Genomic DNA, 20,386 nt, shown 5'->3' on the forward strand with positions numbered 1-20,386 from the left:
TTTACTGTTGGCCTTAGATTATAGTATAAACAACACAGTGGGCCATGGCTTGTACTTCAAGCAAGAGACATTCAATGTCATTTTAACATTTGGCAGCTGTTAATAGCAGAAATGAAGGTCAGGCTGAATAGTTCTGCTATCTCAACCCTATTTAAGGATGTCAAATGAGCATTTATTTGTAGAATTACAGCTTGGCTTTATGGGAACACTCTAGTTTTGTGCTGGATCTATTAAGAGTCCAAAGCTACTTTGGTTATACTGTACTACTAAAATGACCAATTCAACAAATTATATTGAGCCCTATGAATATTATATGGATTACTTGGATCTACGTCCAGTTGATGCAAGTAAGCTGAAAGTCAACAGATGTAAGTATTGTACTACTGTTCTCTCCACTAGGCAGAAATAAATATTTTATTCCCCCTTAACTGAAAGGGTAAGTCTTTCAGATATAAAGACAGGGAAGAACCAGGGGAACCCTAAATTTTATGGATGGACATAATCTTAATCTTCCTTGTCTTCGTGGAGGTACATTTTTGATGGCCAGTGTTACATCTAGAATACAAGGAAATAGATCCTAAACATGTTTTATTCTTTTTAAATAAAATATATTACATTTTAATGGATTAATCTAGAAAAACATCTCTTGAAAGTAACTAGGCAGGCACCTGCAACTTAGGTTTAAAATGGACTATTGAAATAATGGAATCATAGAACGGAATAATGGAGTTGGAAGGGACCTTGGAGGTCTCTTAGTCCAACAGCTTGCTCAGGCAGGAAACCTATACCATTTCAGACAAATGGTGGTCCAGTCTCTTCTTAAAAACATCCAGAGTTGGAGCATTCACAACTTTGGGAGGCAAGTAGTTAATTGGTCTATCAGGAAATTTCTCCTTAGTTCTAGTTTGCTTCTCTCCTTGATTAGTCTCTATCCATTGCTTCTTGTCTTGCCCTCAGGTGCTTTGGAGAATAGCTTCACTCCCTCTTCTTTGTGGAACTTTGAGATATTGGAACACTGCTATCATGTTACCCCTAGTCCTTCTTTTCATAAGACACATCCAGTTCCAGCAACCATTCTTTATGTTTTAACCTTCAGTACCCTAATCATCCTTGTTGCTCTTCTCTGCACTTTCTAGCATTCAACAGCTTTCTTACATTGTGGCAAGCAAAACTGTATTCAGTATTTCAAGTGTGATCTTACCAAGGCATTATAATGTGGTATTTCAATATTTAACTTTCTGTAATAGTCATTAATTTCAGTAAGTTTCAGCCAGACTGAGAATGCTAGTTTCCATTTATAGTGGAAATGTTGCATAGATTTTAAATATTGCATTAAAAACAATCTCTTCTTGAATAATTAATATTTAATGTTTTTAATATTAGATTTGTTCCACTGTTATATTGTTTTTATTGCTGTTGTGAGCCGCCCCGAGTCTTCGGAGAGGGGTGGCATACAAATCTAATAAATAATAATAATAATAATAACAATAATAATAATAATAATAATAATTAAGCAGAATAAAGGATATACAAATTACTTGTACATAAATATGCTGATTTTCATATTTGAAGATTTCTCATTTATTTCTCAACAGATTCAATTGTCATAGGGTTTTGGATTGGACTTGTTTCTTTTGTGGCATTTCTCTTCTTTATTTTGTTCTATATGTCTGGTACAACATCCATGAAGTGAGTGAAATATATTTTATTCTACATATGATTTTGTAGTCTGTACAGCTGTAGAAAAATTGGTATACACTGAAAAGACTGCGACTTTAACTCTTACATATGATTCAGTAAACCACTGAATTTAAAGTACATAATAAACTAATCAGTCAGGAGAGTTCTTAATTATTTGCAGTTCAGTTTTTCTGAAAATACTTTTTAATGCCTTAAAGATGGTAAAGTCCTTGTGATGGTTAGAGTATTTAAAAATACAAATAAGTAAATCCAAGCAATTTATGTATTTATCACATGTTGCTTTTAGTATTGAAAATGTGGCCAATAACCAAATAAATTTGTTGAATCTCATGAAAAGATATTGAAGGATATCTACTGAATTTTGCAAATGTATCAGATTTCTGTAAACTTTCTCACCTCTACCTCCTATAAAATTGGCAGGTTAGATCCATATTTATTCATTTCAATTTACTTTAATTAAACATTTAATAAATACATTTGGATCTGATCTGCCAAATCTAATGTTTTTTATTTTAAAAATTATATCAATATTTTGTGGGAAGAACTTCTACATATTTACTTGGAATGTATACATACATTGATCTGATAGCCAATTTCATAACCAATATCATATTGACAACTTCTCAGAAAGTGAGCAATAGTTCCCTACAGATAAATATTGCATTTCTGGGCATTGACCAAATAAACATTATAGAGAAAGATATTGTTATTAAAAACTGATTTAACATTGAAAACATGCTAGTTGAAATCCTCACTGTTATAAGGGTCAGTACGATTTGAGCTAATAAATTTATTATATAAACATTTGCTTATCAGTTATTCCTGATCTCTCATATTACCTGATAACACTTAAAAGATAATCAAACTTAATTTAGCAATTTTGTTCCCAGGACTGGAAGATCAAAGAAGTTTCCATGGAATTATTCAGAAACTATTCATCAAAATCTTGTTAATAATGACATTGTACGAACATCTGTAGATAACCAAGGAGAAGAAATTGAAGGGCTCTGTTCAAGTAATAGATTACCATGTCACCATATAGACAATTCAGTGTAAAATCTTCTCATATATGAAGCCCACTACATATTTAAAAATAGTATAGTGTGCTAGAAGAAATACACATGTAAAAATATGTAATTCTTTTTTTAAAAATACTTTGGCTTTTTCATTATATAACAATCATTGTAGTATCTAATACAAAAAGATAGATTTACCAGAAAATATGAAATCCACAATTCATTTTTTAAAAAAATATCAAATCAGTTATATATAGATGAGACATTATATATATATATAGATAGATAGATCAGAAGCTGAAAGTCATGCTTCAAATCATTCAGGAAATTGAACAAAACCAGAACCAGATCTCTATTGAATTAGTACAAGAAATATTACATTTCTTGTATTTTTACACAATACATAATGATTGTTATAAAAAAAAATCTGGCTGAATCTGCAGATTGACTTTTGACCTAATTACAAATAAATTGTGGTTGAACATTACTTAAGTCTAATTAAAAGGTAGTTATGCCTGAGATTCAGTAGAACAAAATACATTGACTCTATATTATAAATTATTCACTTTGTAAAATACAAACATTTCTATATGTGTGTGTGTGTAATATATATGAAATATTAAAGTTGCATATCCTTTTATCTGAATAAAATGTATCGTGTATTGGAAACAGCATTACTATATAAGGCAAAAATATTTTTTTTCTTTTCTGTAATGTAAAGTATACAATAGTGCTGTGTAATGTTGGGCAAAGTTTTATAATGACAGATATAGTTCATTTTCTAAGAATTACTGAAAATGTAATAATCAGGTCAGATTATTTTTCCGTATTTGGTAGCGATGTTGCACAGCTCAACCATGTTGAAAACCAATCTCTAATGGATTGAAACAATTTATAAAAGCTTAGTTTCCTTTCTAACCAATTTAATACTATCAAAGTTTATATCCCCACAAAGTACACTGGAGCAGCTTTATACGTGTTAATTGCTGCAAGGACTCTTTGCACTTCTGATGGGAAAGTACACAGAATTCTTTCTCAGAAGAATGGCTAATTAACCCGTAGGAGTAAACTTCTATTTCCAAAATAACTTTTATATTTCAAAAGTAGATCTGACGCAGATTCAACTTGGGAACTACCGGTATTTAAGGATTATAATAACATACAGTATATGAGTTTGTACCATATCTATAATTTCAAGTGATATTCTAATTTTCAGTTGTTTGGACAGAAATTATTGTAGTTACCGGTATATTACTTTATGATTTATAATATATTGATTTTACTGCTGTTCATATATTATTTGGATTTTAAATATAACTTGCAATATTTTAAACCACGTACTGAAACCCACAATTATATAGACCTAATGTTGAAAATATTTATCTTAATAAATTTCATTTTAGCCAATTTGATTTGCTTATAAATTCCTATTATTCACTTCATGGTGTGTGTTTTTGGCCCTCTTTTTTCTTCTATTAGTTTTTTTCCTCAAAAATATGAATATTATATGTTAATGAATATAATAAATATAGCATTAATTCATAACAGATAACAAAGTCAGATTTCTTTGCACCCTTACAAGAAACAGCTAAGTACTTTTGCAAAATAATGTGGCAGACAATTTCTTGTAAATGAATATGATAGACTAGCCTGGAACATGACAAAAGAAACAAAACAAAGTATAACCCTGACACTACTTTTTCTCTCAGCCAATTTCTGGATCCAGATATGGGATTGTATGAAGCCTGTATATTATGTAGCTTTGAATTAAAGGAATGGCTTCTTATAATTGAGAAATCAAATTTTGCTGAAATAATTTCTCCATAAGTATTATTTTGAGGTTTTTAATCTCACAATATGGACCCAGTTACAAGCTTTCTAAAACAGGATAGTATTCCAACAAGAAATAAATACTCAACAGCACCGTTCCCTGTAGGCTGCGCACGTGAGCGCGCGCGCACCCCAAAATACCACCCCGCATGCCCTTTTCCATGGGCGCGCAGTCCCCATTTTCCATGGGCGCGCAGTCCCGCGGGGGGCGGGGAGGCGCCGGCAGCAGAAGGGAAGGGAGCCGCAGTCGCCCCTGCCTCCCCATGTTGCCTCCGGCCCCCTCGGCCTTTCGTCACTGCCCCCCGCCCGATCCGCCCCCTCTGCTCCGCCGCCTCCTACCTTTGGGCGCGGCTCCTCCGCACCCGGAACGCATGCCCTGCCCGTCTCAGTCCCTTTGCTGAGAGCACTTTCATCCCGGGCTCTCAGCAAGGGGGTTGCAGGAGAGGCGGGGCAGGTTGCGCACGCTCCCTATCTCCATACCAGGCCACTCGGAACATTCAAAATAAGAAAAACTTTCGCCAGCGAAGGCTTTTCTTATTTTGAATGTTCCGAGTGGCCTGGTATGGAGATAGGGAGCGCGCGCAACCGCACGCGCCCCCCGACATTGAATATCACCAGCCTCCGCTGAGAAGAACGGAGAGAGAACGAGAGTGAGTGAAAGCAACAGACAGCAAGATAGAAAGTGAGAAAGAGACAGAGAGAAAGGGGGGAGAGAAAGATAGCAAGAGAGAGAACAAGAGAGAGAAAGAGTGTGAGAAAGAAAACAAGAAAGAGTGAGAGAGAGAGAGAAAGCAAGAGAGGGAGAAAGTGAGAAAAAGAAAGAGACCAAGAGGGGGAAAGAGAAAGAGAAAGAAAGAGAGAGATGAGAGAGGAAGGAAGAGAGTGAGAGAGAGAGACAGAGAAAGCAAGAGAGAGAGAGAAGAGTGGAAGGAAGAGATAGAGAGAAATGATAGAAAAAAGGGGAGAAAAGAGAAATGAGAAAATGATTGAGGCAGAGAATGACAGGAGAGAGAAACAGAGAGAGAAGTGACTTGATTTAAAGCATATGGTAAAAGCACTTAAATAATAACAGAGAAAAAAACCCCAGCCCTCACCTGTTTTTATTAATAGTTATGTTTTTGGTTTTGCTGGTTGATTTAGTTTTAATAGTAATGGATTTTGGTTTTTTAAAATTATTAATTTCTTTTAATAAAAGGGTTTTTTTTCTTATTTATTTATTTATTTATTCTGCCCAGTCCCAAAGGGACTGTCGCTCAGACACTATACTTTTCCGCCCACACCGAAAAAAAATTAGAGGGTACATTGCTCAACAGTAGTTACAGTATTTACACATGAAATCATTATGTAGTGATATGATTAATTAAATGATATGATTAAAGAAAACTATTTCAAACAGTGGTTACTGTTCTTACGAACATTTCAGAAGCTTCAGAGAAGAAAAAACTCCTTTGGAGCGTGGAGATATATATACTAGGCATGTGTATGCTTCAAAAATAATTCAGAAAAATATTCTTTATCATATTTTTTGAGGCTTCTATGTAATGAACTTAATACAAAGATACTGTTTTTGAAAAGATCACTCCATTAAAACAACTTCACCTTTAATGTGATGTATTAAAACAGAAGCCTGAAAAGAAATGCAGTTGCTTTAAAATGGGTCTGTTTTCCGTTTTCTGCACTACAGTACTTCTAAAACCATTTTCAAAGTAATATACACAACTCTAATGGATATCTTTATTTCACACAACAGTAAACATTACTCAATGTTTACTGCAAAATTAACAACTTAAAATCAATGTTTTGTTCATTACTTTTTCCAGCAGTTAAAACACAATATACAAAAATAGCATCTAAAAGCAGTTTGCAAAATTCTGAAAAAATTAAGTTTATTTGAAATCATGCCTATTATACAGTTGTACTAATGTTAATAGGAAAATAGACATTGTTTTTGAAACAATTCCTGTAGAATTGTACACAATGGTGTACACAATGGTTCTTTTTATTTTATTTGTAAAGTTCAAGATAGGAAAGTTGATAAATGTTTAAGATTGAATATGACAATGAAGACTTAAAAATGAGTATATGTCTTTGCAGAGAGAAACCACTGAATCTTCAAATTCCAACCTTTTTTTGTCATGTCGTTCACTATCAGTGGCTCCACATATTAGTTTAATGTGTGTCATAAACATGTCTGGTTGCCTTGCTCCTAGCCAGATGTCTCCAATGTAAATTGAAGTAAGGAAAATGCTTGCAGCTAGGAAAAAGAAAATGATAATTAGAAAAGGGGTATGCATAATATGGGAAAACAATTTTTTTCCAAACTTGAAAGAACCTACCCTGTGGCTGAAATTCTGTCATGGTATAGCAGGCCAAAACCCATAACAATTTAGTTTTATACAAAGCAAAATTTAGATGAGTGAGTTATATATGCTGTCCTCTGTCCCTTCACCTCTTAGCAAATCCCAACATAGCATATCCCTCTGGTCAGGGGTGGGCCACCATTCCCGGCGCTACCGGAATGGGCCGGAAACGTGCACATGTCTGCAAGGACGTGCACATGCGAAACTTCCTGGTTTTTTAGCTTCTGTGCCATGTGCAGAAGCAAAAAGACCCAGAAATAGGCCAAAATAAGGTAAATGACTGCTGCCGTTCCCCCCTGCTCCCCCCACTCGCCACACCACGCCACTCGCGGCAACTCCACCATGAGCTGCCTGCCCACTACACACTCTGCCAGCCCTTACCTTGCTCCACCATGTGACCTCCTGCAGGGGCACCAATAAGATGGGGCAGGGCATGGGCAGCAGGCCAGGTGGTCCCGAACTCCAGCCGCGCGGCCTCTGTGCTCTCCTGCACCGCAGGCATCTCTCTTCTGCGGTGCAGGAGAGCAGAGAACAGGCCACACGGCCAGAGCTCAGGCAGGCTGCTTTTGGCGCTGGCCCCAGCTGCCATTCTAAGAGCCATAGTGAGAGTCGGCTGCTGCACATCTGCAGCAGCCGAAATCTCGCACGTGGACGTCCTTCCAGCAGCAAAAAAACCTGGTAATTTTTTACTGGAATCATGCCAGTTGCGCATGCACGCCGCATGCATGTCTGGCAGCAATGGAGCAAAGCTACACGCTCCATTGCCACCACCAGAACAGCGTTCCCACTGTTCCGGCCCACAGCCCATCCCTGCCTCTGGTCTACCCTTCAATTCTCTCAGTGCCTTCCCTTCTCAGCTTCTCTTGATATCCCAGTATAACATGTGCCACCATGGCACCCAAGAACTGTCCCCATCCGCTTTCCTTCCTTCAGCTACTGATGTCTTGGCTTATCATGTGCTTCTCCCAGCATACTTCTACCTTGATTAAAACAGACTTTTTTGGTTATATTTTGTACTGAGAATGACTTCCATTGAGAATGATTTAGATCAAGGGTGGGCAATTGATTTTGCCATAAGGCCACATGAGAAATTGGGATGGTTTTAGAGGGCCAGACTAATATAATAAACTCAGTACTACCCAATACTGTATATTATTGGGTAGCACTGAGTTAATTATATTATAATTATAAATTATATATATTATACCGTGTTTCCCCGATAGTAAGACCCCCCCGATTGTAAGACATATGGGGGGTTTCAGGGGGGTCGGCTAAAATAAGCCATACCCCGAAAGTAAGACATATGTCTTACTTTCGGGGAAACACGGTACGATATGCCGGAGAGCCGGAGAAGGGGGCGTCCGGACCCCCCCACCCCCAGCAGAAGCCAAGGGGGGGTTCCTTTCAAGCGGCGTTGGGCGAAAGAGGACGGGCAGCCAGCAGCAGAAGGCGAGAGGTGCCTCCTTCTCCGGCTCTCCGGCAGATCGAGCGTGCGAAGAGGCACCTCTCACCTTCCGCCGCTGCTGGCCGCCCTCTTTCGCCTAGCGTCGCTTCGGAAGCCACCAAACGCCGTCAGGGGGGCGCTTGGCGACCGCCTCTCCGTTCGCCAAGTGCCGCTCGCCAAGCACCCCCCTGACGGCGTTCGGCGGCTTCCGAAGCGACGCTGGGCGAAAGAGGGCGGCCAGCAGCGGCGGAAGGTGAGAGGTGCCTCTTCGATATGCCGGAGAGCCGGAGAAGGGGGCACCTCTCGCCTTCTGCTGCTGGCCGCCCACCCTCTTTCGCCCAGCGCCGCTTGAAAGGACCCCCCCCTTGGCTTCTGCTGAGGGTGGGGAGGTCCGGACGCCCCCTTCTCCGGCTCTCCTGCATATCTCAGAAGCCAAGGGGGGGGGGTTCCTTTCAAGCGGCGTTGGGCGAAAGGGCGGGCTGCCAGCAGCAGAAGGCGAGAGGTGCCTCCTTCTCCGGCTCTCCGGCAGATCGAGCGCGCGAAGAGGCACCTCTCACCTTCCGCCGCTGCTGGCCGCCCTCTTTCGCCCAGCGTCGCTTCAGAAGCCGCCGAATGCCATCAGGGGGGTGCTTGGTGACCGCCTCTCCGCTCGCCAAGCACCTCCCTGACGGCGTTCGGCGGCTTCCGAAGCGACGCTGGGCGAAAGAGGGCGGCCAGCAGCGGCGGAAGGTGAGAGGTGCCTCTTCGATATGCCAGAGAGCCGGAGAAGGGGGCACCTCTTGCCTTCTGCTGCTGGCCGCCCGCCCTCTTTCGCCCAGCGACGCTTGAAAGGACCCCCCTCCCTTGGCTTCTGCTGGGGGTGGGGGGGTCCGGACGCCCCCTTCTCTGGCTCTCCGGCATATCGCAGAAGCCAAGGGGGGGTGTCCTTTCAAGCGGCGCTGGGCGAAAGAGGGCGGGCGGCCAGCAGCGGCGGAAGGTGAGAGGTGCCTCTTCGCGCGCTCGATCTGCCGGAGAAGGAGAAAGAAAGAGGTCGGGTTGTGTGAAAGAGGCCGGGGTTGGGGGAAGGGGAGACGTAAGATGTGTGTTTTTTTTTTTGTAACGCCGCTCAAAAGGTGCCTTGGCTGGAAGAGTAGCTGGTTTCCAGGGCATAAACTGGCTCGCTTCCGGGGATGGTAATGTAAGACATACCCCGAAAGTAAGACATAGTGGGGCTTTTGGGGGTAAAAAGAAAGTAAGACATGGTCTTACTATCGGGGAAACACGGTATATATAATTATATATTATATATTATATCTTGAATACCCGGTTCTTATCTAGAAGATTTGAAGCGACCTCTGCGGGCCGGTCACAGACAGCAGGCGGGCCGCATCCGGCTCTTGGGCCGCATCTTGCCCAGGTCTGGTTTAGATACTGCATATTCAACATTTTGGCTTGCCTGGGCTGCACTGAATGAACAGGAATTTTCTTGGGCCACACATAAAACGTATACCGTAATATAGTCAATATGTATACATTTCACAATAACACTAAAACCTTATGGTCTTGTGGAAGTGCATTACTACCCTGTTTCCCCGATAGTAAGACACCCCCGATTGTAAGACGTATCGGGGGTTTCAGGGGGGTCGGCTAATATAAGCCGTACCCCGAAAGTAAGACATATGTCTTACTTTCGGGGAAAGACGGGGGTATTGCCGGGGGGGAGCCCGATGACGTCGCTTCCAAGCTCCCCGCGCGCCCCTCGCCTTCGCCTCGCCGCGGCACCACCGCCTCTTCCCTGGCTTGGCAAAGCGAAGGACGGAGCTGGTCCGAAGTGAGCCGAGCGAAGGCGGCTTGCAGCGAAGGCGCTCGTCCCAGCAACTGAGTCCTGCCGAGGCTCGGCTGCAAGCAGCCAGCGAGGCCGACCAGCTCCGAGGCGAGCGGACGGAGCTGCGCCCTCCTTCGCCCGCCTCCTTTCCGGCAGGCAGGTGGGGCTGCCCAACTGCGCAGAGCGGCTCCTCCCCTCCAGACACACGCTTCCCCGACATGCGTCTGTGGCTCCACGCGTGCACGCCGCTTGGAGCCCTGAGGTTGAACTTGGAAAAGGGCTCACGAGGCTCCTGTCCCGCGGCTGCCCTTCTGGACTCTGGGGAGATGCCTTCGGGAATGCGACCGTTTCAATTTTTTTCCAATGTAAGACATACCCTGAAAGTAAGACGTAGTGGGGCTTTTGGGGGTAAAAAGAAAGTAAGACACTGTCTTACTTTCGGGGAAACACGGTAGCTGTTCAGAGCTACATGTGGTCTGTATCTGGCTGGTTGGACATGCCTAGTTTAGGTATTTCTAGTTTTTAGTATGTGAGAATCTGATTTATAGATTTAATTCAGTCTGTAAAAGATCGGCCATGAACATTTCATCTTAAAGTAGAACTCACCCACTCCAATTATAACATTGCCCCCCACCCCCAAATTAATATTTGAATAGCTACCAGAAATATTGTATTGTTTTGACTTAAAAATAGCAGAAAACTATAATACTTGAAGCTTCATACCATTAAACATTGCTGTACCATTTTTAAGGTTATTAAATAAATCTATGGAGATTCTTAGTCATCCAGGTTGTGGTTGTCCCAAAGGTGCTTTTTCAAAGGACAACTGGATTTCATTTGGTTTTTCCTGAAGACGTTTTGCTTCTAATCCAAGAAGCTTCTTCAACTCTGAAGTGTCTTCAAGGAAAAACAAAGTCCAGTTGCCTTTTTTTTACAGACAATTATATATTAAAACCCAATGTTCTGAACTATTATTTGCCCTTGACATAACCCATCTTCTGGAAATGTTAATTTATTTTATTTTATTTTAATTAATTAATTTAATTTATATAATTCATTTATTTATTTGTTTATTTTATTTATTTAAAATTTATTTAAGTTAATTTAATTTATAATGTTAATCCATTATGATATATAGCAAATTCCATGTTCCACGAAGCAGCCTTTTTCAATTTGACAACTTCTAACTGAACCTACAAGCAAATAGACATAAAGTTTAGCATATGTTAAAAGCACCATATAGTGAAAGGACACAATTATTTGTGTAAAAAAAAAGTTACCTTTGTTCACTTCTGTCACTTGAGTAAGGCAGAATTTTTTCACAGCCCCATGAAAATGATTTTCTGTCAGGCCCTGAGATTCTAGTAGATGGATCATGATTTCATTAATCACAGCGAGTTCACTCAATTTCACAACTTCAGAAGCATTACAGATGCTAATATAAAGCTTAAATATAGCCATTTTCAGGGTTCCATCTTTAAGAATATAATCCAATACAGTGTTGTTTCCAAAACCACATTTTTTAAACCACCAGAAAGTCAAGAGTGCATTCTGAATGTCCAAGTTGCTATCAGGGAAGGATGTCACAAGCCATTTAAATATTAAATAAACAATCTTGTGGGTAAGATCTGGATTATTACATCCTTTCTGTTCTGTTGGAGATTTGACTGATGTTTCCAGTAAAACAGATTCCCAGTGGATAAAAACGGATCTCAGAAGAGTTCTACAGTCATTTAAATAAACTTCTTTCCATTCAGAGATTGCAGCTGCCTCTATTTCAATTTTACTCCTTCTCTGAGCTAGTCGGATTGATGTTTGAGAATGTAACCTTGGTTTGTTCCTGTCTGTATTTCCTGAAATGGATGAAAGCAAAACCCTTTTGTAAACAATGAAACAAGGGCAATCATTGAGTATTTAAATGTACTGGCTGAAATGAATTGACAGATGTTGCATTGCAGATTAACTTCGTAGTGAATATGCTAGTTACCTCAAAAAGTAGCAGATTTAATATTAAATAAATACCAGCAAGTTAACTATGCAAACTCAATTATTTAAAGCAAGCTTTAATTCATATCTAACACGATCTCTGAAACAGCACTCATTTTATGCAGCAAAATTATCTGTATCAAAATGCATCAAAGGCTTATACTTGTCTTTAAAATTAACATCAACTGCAGTAGCTAAACAGAATCAGAAACATGTTCAGATTACACAATATAAAGTTGTTTATACACTGTATCCCTATAATATTTTCAAAGTATTTTAACTCCCTTACAGTTCTTCCTCAGTCATTCCTCCCTCATGAGGGATTGCACTTCCTGAATTAATCTTTAACAAATCAAAACACTGATGATGTCCCTGTTTCCAATGTCTTTGTGTTATATAAAAAGCTTTTGACACTGTCTTTTGGTGGGGCTGAGCATGAAGATATTCAAATTAATTTGCCATCATCAATCAAAAATATATTTTCAGATATATGCTTGCTGAATTCAATATTCTAAAGTAACTCATCTGGCAAATAACATATTGTGAGAGTTATTACAAATGCAGGAATTTATTTTGATCTCAGAACGGCTGTTTTTACAGCATTTGCTGAATCTAGACATTAATATAACACGGCAACTCTCTGAAGTACTTTGAGAATACTTACTAAACAATTCTTTGATCTGGTATTGTTGTGCAGCAACATGCAGGTAATCCTGAAGTTCCATATCTTTGCTAATTATGCTCCACTTGTACAAAAGTATCAACACGTCATTGTTTGAAATGATACGTTCATTTACAATGAATCTGCCCATTTCTCTGAAGGCTTCAACAACCAGAGTACGGTATTCCAATACAGAACTCAATACATTGAAAAACTGAATAAACTCAACAGGATCCAAGTTGGTTCTATTTAGCAGAAGACAGGAGACAAAATATTTATATCATCTCACATTATGCACAATATAATTCACTGCTCACTGTTGATTTTGTTAGGCACAGAATGGTTAACCTCATTCCTGAATGAAGCAAAACAAGAAACTGATGGATAATTTATACATTATTGGAAAACATTACAAATATGACATAAGTGTTGTACCTATATATTAATCTTACAGAAAAATAGTATTAATAGGTTACTTGGAGCCAATGATTTATCAAATTTTGTGGGTTCCGAATCTTTTGCTTTCTGGATGTGGAGCAACCAACTTTGACTCAATCCTACCAAGACCAAGCCGTGGGTTATTAAGGTCCATTGGATCTGGGAATATTAAACTTTTAACCAAAGCAATTTGGGGTTCCTGCTCCGTAAGCAGATTGGCTGTGTCATAAAGGCATTTGAACAGCTCCAATTGGTACACCAGTTGCATCCTTTCTTGGATAAGGAAGCTCTTCAGTGAGTTATGTCCTAGACACCTTGTGACTCAACTACTGCAAAACTGATTTCAACTTCCAAATTCTTTCTTAGGGATGTGAAAATATGGGGGAGGAAAACCATAAAAGTTACATTTATGTTATTGTTCGTTAAGAATTAAAATTAGGGGTCATTCCGTGTCAAGTGGACCAGTGGTCCCCACCTTACCATCTCAGATTTTGATGAAATTTGGCACATAGTTTCTTTATGATATAAAACTATGCTGTGCAAAATTTTAGTTTAAAAAACTAAAAATTGGGAATTCTAGGAGACCTCAAATAAAGGTCTCTTTACTGAATCTTTTTTCTTGCGCAGATTGGCCGAGCAGAAGAGATTCCTGTTGGATTCCTGAACAGCATATTCTAGCAGTTCTTCCAGTACCAGCAACTATAAGCACTTGTATGACAGTATTAATTACCAAAAAAACCAGCTAAAATTTTCAGTGAAAAAATCTTGTCTCTGCAGCACTGATATTTTACTACGGCTTGGGAACCATTAAGACACCTCCTTCAGGCTTGGGAACCTAGGCAAAGACACTCAAAAGAGGCTTGGGAACCTCATGTAAGATGCCCACCTTCAGGCTTGGGAACCTGTGTCAAGTGCCCCTCCTGTGGCTGGACATGCCTGGCTATCAGACGTGACCTCTTGGTGATGAGCCACATGGACCAACACATGTTTAAAGCACTAATTGATTTATACAGCCATTAGGAACATCAATGGGCCTGTTTTCTCTATCATGCAACAATGCTGACAAAAAAACCACTTTTTCGGACCTTTATTTGAAACCTGGTCTCACCCTTCCATTTCCTAACAAACATTCCTGGTTTTTTTAAATATTTATGAACACAGAATTATAACATCTTGTGTTCTTTATTTTTTTAAAAATGCTGCTTATTGAAAAATGAATCACTTTTACTGCACTTGTATCAAGGGTGCAGTGTAGAAATCACAGGCTTCCCGCAAACAGTTGAGGAGATTTGTTGCAATCCTTATATGAAGAGACACCAAAATTAAAACAATATATTCTTAAAGAAGACAATCTGCTCTATCTAATTGTGCTACATTGAAGAGGATTGAAGCTGTCCCACAGGATCAAACAGGGCATCAAATATAGCCAAAATTTGGCAAAAACCCGTAAAATACCAACTTTGAACTGCTATATTTTTTTCAACAACTTGAAGGAAAAGTGCTGCAAATTGGAAGTCCTCATTGCAACTGTGCACTTAGTTACACCTGCCAAAAATCAACCTGAAAAACCAGGTAGATTTGAAACTACAGCAGCCTGAAAATTGCTGTAAATTCAATTTGGAGGGTTTTTTTTTTCAAAGTTTGAGCCTGAACCATGTAAAAAGTAAGAGGACTAGGTACATGGAGTTTTGCCAGTTTATAAAGCCTTACAAGGTGTGCAGGTTTTCCAAATATCTCCAACATACTACTGAAACTGCCCCATTTACAGCTTCTGGAAGTTGGCCCAAAATGTCATTTTTGCTGACTCCACATTTTGCAACCCTTTAGTTGAGGTCTCCGAGAACTCCCAATTTTTAGTCTTTTGAACTAAAATTTTGCACAGCATAGTTTTATATCATAAAGAAACTATGTGCCAAATTTCATCAAAATCTGAGATGGTAAGGTGGGGATGGTCTTTAAAATTGGTCCACTTGACACGGAATGACTCTTAGATTTAACATCTCCCTTATCTGTAGGGGGTCAAGCTAGGTAAAAAGCCCACCAAAAAGAAAGGCTCAAAAGAATATATGTAGTCGATACCTACATATTCAGTTCTGCTAACAGGATCCAAACTAGTGTGAAACAATCTTAAGTAAAGCCATCAATAGCAATGTGAGATAGAAATTCCAAATGATACAAAGCATGAATTATGGAACACAGGCCTGACTTCAGCAGAGAATATTAATGGCTACCCAGACTGGACTAGATTATAATGATAACAAATATTACTCTTATTTACAATGAAAAAGGTTAATTTTTTTCCTGTAAAGAAAAAGTATATGCCAAAGTAGTACAATAATACAATTACCTGATGTGGTTAAGAAGTTTGAGTAGAACATGGAGAAATTCATTAATAAGCTGGATGGGTAGGAATTTCTGATTCTGTTTTAATTCTTTTAATTTGCTAGATGAACTGAGTGAAGTTTGCTTATTTCCTAAATTAGTTTTCCAGAGAGTGTCGATTAAGGAGATTATACGTATTAACAACTTATTTTCTAGAAACCTAAGAAATAAAAAAGACAAGTATTTCAGGAAAACATTTAATTTTATTACTATATATCTGCGGGGAGGGGCGGCATACAAATCTAAATAATAAATAAATAAATAAATAAATAAATATGTTTTTACACTATAAAAAGCTCACATTTTTAGGAACTGACAAAATAATTGGAACATCTGAATTCAATTTCTTTTATATAAATTTAATATTAGCCCTTATAATTTCATTTTGAAAAGTTACTTGCAAACGTAGCATTCAAGATAATACAAGACTAGTTACCAGGGTTACTTTTATACAAATTTCATTTATACAATATTACATTCTTCAGATAATATTACATTCTTCAGATTTTATTCAAATAAAATTTTGAATAGAATAGAATAGAATTTTTATTGGCCAAGTGTGATTGGACACACAAGGAATTTGTCTTGGTGCATATGCTCTCAATGTACATAAAATAAAATATACATTTGTCAAGAATCATGTGATACAACACTTAATGATTGTCATAGGGGTCAAATAAGCAATGAAGAAGCAATATTAATAAAAATCTTAGGATATACGCAACAAGTTACAGTCATACAGTCAACATGGGAGGAAATGGGTGATAGGAATGATGAGAAAAACTAGTAGAATAGAAGTGCAGATTTAGTAGAAAGTCTGACAGTTTTGAGGGAATTATTTGTTTAGTAGAGTGATGGCGTTCGGGAAAAAACTGTTCTTGTGTCACTTGCTTTAAGGGAAGTCTGATGTTTTTAAAAGAGGTGGCATATTTTGTACATAATTTTTATTTGACCCTGAAGTACAGTACTTCTTAAGCTTTTAATAAACCTACCATGTCATTTTTTCTGATTATTATTCAATTATATCAAAAAGTCTAACTAGGAAGAAGAAAACATGCATCTATGAAAGGCTGAACAATTATATAAATTAATTGCAAAAGGTTTAAACTACTTTATTGCATAATGCATTCTTTAAAAAACAAATCTTAATCTTAATCATGTACTGAGGGGAGAGAGAGAGAAAAAGAGACAGACAGACAGACACCAATCAAATCCTTGGTTAGCATAGAGGCCTAAATAGATTTTTGTGTACCTTTTGTCAACAACAGATAACAGCCAGGTTAAAAGGCTGTGGTCCCTTATTAGTTCATAAGCAGCTTTAGTGATGTATGCAGCATTTTGAAGTATTTCCAGAATCTGATACTGAAAAGGAAAACAAACAAAAATAAATAAATTAAGAAATACTATTAATAAAAGATGATAGAAGGGAAATTTCTAGCATCTAATGATTTAATAACAGTGGCTACAAGGTAACCCTAATTGTAAGAGTTGTAATATTTGGAGAAATATTAATTATCATATTATCTGTGTTCATATTAAACTTCCTTGGGAAGAGAATAAAGTGATGTTGCTGTAGTTGTCAGGGTGTTCATTAAATTTTCCACATTGAATTTCAATTGTGGGAGCAATCATATCAACTAAGAGAGAAGCCAATATGGGGCAACTAGATAGATATGCAAGTGTCTGTGATAACGAATGTTCAGAGAGACTACAACAATTGAAGATTGTGTGTGTGTGTGTGTGTATACCCAAAGATATTGGTAAATCCATGTCAGATTAGGCTTTCTGGAAGTTTTTCTGTTTCCTGGACTATTTTTGTGTTGTGTAAATTATATATCTGAATACACAATTTGCCCATCATACATCAAAAAATGAAAAGGGTAATAATGTCAGTAGGCAGATTCTATATTTTCATCCAGACTAATTTGAAACTGCAATTATATTCTTCTGCTTAAAATAGTTTTTTTCTCCAAAGGGGTGTATTCCAAATAGGAATAGAAAGACTGAAATTTTCAAACTTGCTTCTTTCTCCTGGTGGCTTCTCTCTGCCATCTCCCACAGCATTTCACAGAAATAGCAACCCTCTGCATCAGAGTTTAAAATCTCTCTTAGACTGAAAAATCCAACTGACTACAACATTTGGTAAGTCTCTATATTTTTTTTGCTTCAAATGTTACATTTATTGCAGAATGTATAGGTAAACATTCAGTTTACACTGACAGACTCAGGTTGACATTAAAAGTGTAAATGCCATTCCTGCTCTGAATGAAATGAAAACCATTTTATTTTTTGAAGAATATTACCTGTGTTGCTTCATCACACAATGGGCTATGGAAGAAGGACAGAATGATATGGAAAATTCTTTGATAGTCATACAGCTGATAGCAGTTTTTATCTCTGAGACCATCTCCAATAATAGCTAGAACCCATTCACGCTCCATTTTGTGCTAGAAAAGAAAGGAAATGCATAAAGCATCATCAAGGAATCAAACAAAATTACATTATGCAGTGGTACCTCTACTTCCGAACTTAATTTGTTCCGTGATCAGATTCTTAAGTGGAAATGTTTGTAAGAAGAACATAGGAATCAATGTAAAAGCAAAGAATGTGTGTGATTGGGGAAACCACAGGGAGGGTGGAGGCTCTGTTTCCTCCCAGGCGATTCCTAGAGAGGCCCCCACGGAGGCTTCTCCCTGCCTTTTCTGGTTACAGTTTCAGAGACTCAGGTTTGTAAGTGGAAAATGGTTATTGAGAAGAGGCAAAAAAATCTTGAACACCCGGTTCTTATCTAGAAAGGTTAATAAGTAGAGGCGTTTATATTAGGTAGAGGTACCACTGTAGTTCGTTTTCATGTAGAGAGAATACTGAGAGAACAAAAAGGAGACTAATTTTAAAAAAATATTTTAAAAAGAAATCCTTAAACCACAGTTGAACCAGTTAAATTCCAAATATACTAGCTGGTATTTTTCCGCTTACAATTTAGTGAGTACAATTCAATTTTATCCAGTTTTCTTTGAATCAGCAGATTCAACTAAATGAATATTAGCAAAAAGATTTTTCATAATAATTCTGCATATATGGTGAAATCAAACCTATTTTCTATCAGAAAGTTTACCTTTTATTGCATATGGACATAAAGCAGTATTGCACATTTTTCTCATGTCAAAGAATTCAAAAGTTGCAAAAGTTTTTCAGGATGAGACTTTCTCTGGAGAACATGTTTAAAATGGCAACATAATAGCAGGAAAGTAATTGAATAGTAATATCTAAGCAATGGAGCAAAAGAAGATGAAAAAAAGATAGCTGGGCATAAAATATCCATTTGAGTCTTTTTACCTCTGAATCAAAGCTATAGAAAAGGTGAAAAAATCCTGGCACTTTTCTCAAATCCAAATACTGGTGGGATAGAAGAAATCTGTTCAACTTTGTGTACATGTGTTCCTCTGTAAAAACAACAACACATAATTGAATATTGTAGCAATAGCACTTAGCCTTATATACTGCTTCACAGCCCTCTCTAAGTGGTTTTAAAGAGTCAGCATATTGTCCCTATAGAACAGAGGATCTTCATTTTACAAATCTCAAAAGGATGGAAGGCTGAGTCAACCTTGAGCTGGTGAGAAACGAACTGCTGGCAGTCAGAAGAATAAGCTTGCAATACTACAATCTAACCACTGCGCTGCCACGGCTCATGAAAAAGGACTGCATATTTTAATGTTCATTAAAAAGCACGTTATATAACTTCATTTATGTTATATTCTTATCTCAACAATAAAAGTATTTTTCATGCATAAACATCTACAAGTTGTAATACAAATCACAGGTATCAACTATTATTTTTATTTTCTTAATTCTCAATTCCCACCCTGCTGATGAAAGCCCAGGCATGCTGGGCAGGCCATGTTGCTAGGATGCCAGACCATCACATCCCTAAACAGCTCCTTTATGGTGTGGTGTCTAAAGGAAAGCGATTGCATGGGGGACAAAGGAAGCGATACAAAGACACATTGAAAGCTTCCTTCAAGTCCCTCGATATTGACACCACCTCCTGGGAAACCCTGGCACAAGACCGACCAACATGGCGCATGCTGATCCACCAAGGCTGCCAGACATCTAAGGCCAGAAGAACATTCAGAGCAGTATAGAAGCGAGCACTCCGCAAATGCAAATGCAAAGACAATGGTGCCCAACATGTGGCAGAAAATTTCGTGCCCGTATAGGCCTTATCAGCCACCTGCAGACAAATTTTGTACAACCCACGACCTACTAGATGTCAAGGTCCTCCTTGAACATGATGGACGAACATCAATCAGTGGTGAGGGCAAACCACTACCAAAATCTAAAACCTGAGCTACAAGTATTTTCTATTATTTCAAAATCCCCCCCCTTTTTTTTTATGGAGTAGGAAAGTCATATACAAAAACCCTACAAAGTTCTATAGTACCTGGCTTCAGTATTTGCTGGGCAACTCTAGCTATATACAGTGTCAAAGGGAAAGTAAATTTGAGGTTTGGTTGTTTTATTCCATTTTGCACAACGTCCATAAGGTACAGCAGCTACAAAAAGAGAAAATGTAAAACAACTTTAAAAAGATTTTTAAAAATTCCATTTAGAAAACTTTAATTGCACTCACAAAACTATTTTTCATAAAACAATATTGTGTTTCCCTGAAAATAAGACCCTGTATCCTGACTTACATTTTTTTGAACCCTGAAATAAAAACTTGGTCTCATTGCTATGCACTCAAAAGCCTGATTATTAAGG

The 20,386-nt window shown here is 38.3% G+C and overlaps 2 protein-coding genes across 2 annotated transcripts in view; one reads left to right on the top strand and one right to left on the bottom strand.

The window, feature by feature from the left end:
• The first annotated feature begins 178 nt into the window (after positions 1-178).
• On the top strand, positions 179-4,124 carry MRAP (melanocortin 2 receptor accessory protein). Its single transcript, XM_070750325.1, has 3 exons — positions 179-368; positions 1,596-1,689; positions 2,592-4,124. The coding sequence occupies exons 1-3, from the start codon at positions 272-274 to the stop codon at positions 2,755-2,757; spliced, it is 357 nt and encodes a 118-aa protein (XP_070606426.1). The 5' UTR covers positions 179-271; the 3' UTR covers positions 2,758-4,124.
• Positions 4,125-6,407: 2,283 nt separating this feature from the next.
• Positions 6,408-20,386, bottom strand: part of URB1 (URB1 ribosome biogenesis homolog) — a 91,291-nt gene continuing 77,312 nt past the window's right edge. Inside the window, exons 32-39 of the mRNA XM_070750369.1 lie at positions 20,067-20,178; positions 18,959-19,065; positions 17,926-18,069; positions 16,875-16,984; positions 15,588-15,782; positions 12,806-13,047; positions 11,436-12,008; positions 6,408-6,801 (exon numbers count right to left, since the gene is read on the bottom strand). Coding sequence (XP_070606470.1) covers positions 6,590-6,801; positions 11,436-12,008; positions 12,806-13,047; positions 15,588-15,782; positions 16,875-16,984; positions 17,926-18,069; positions 18,959-19,065; positions 20,067-20,178 — 1,695 coding nt within the window. The 3' untranslated portion in view covers positions 6,408-6,589. The remainder of the gene's footprint in view (positions 6,802-11,435; positions 12,009-12,805; positions 13,048-15,587; positions 15,783-16,874; positions 16,985-17,925; positions 18,070-18,958; positions 19,066-20,066; positions 20,179-20,386) is intronic.

Source organism: Erythrolamprus reginae, chromosome 4 (assembly GCF_031021105.1).
Source record: "Erythrolamprus reginae isolate rEryReg1 chromosome 4, rEryReg1.hap1, whole genome shotgun sequence".
Taxonomy (NCBI): domain Eukaryota; kingdom Metazoa; phylum Chordata; class Lepidosauria; order Squamata; family Dipsadidae; genus Erythrolamprus; species Erythrolamprus reginae.

Coding starts and splice junctions, on each gene's coding strand:
- MRAP (XM_070750325.1), top strand. CDS start 272: ATGACCAATTCAACAAATTATATTGAGCCCTATGAATATTATATGGAT. Junction 369..1,595: donor TAAGCTGAAAGTCAACAGAT/GTAAGTATTGTA, acceptor ATTTCTCAACAG/ATTCAATTGTCATAGGGTTT. Junction 1,690..2,591: donor TCTGGTACAACATCCATGAA/GTGAGTGAAATA, acceptor TTTTGTTCCCAG/GACTGGAAGATCAAAGAAGT.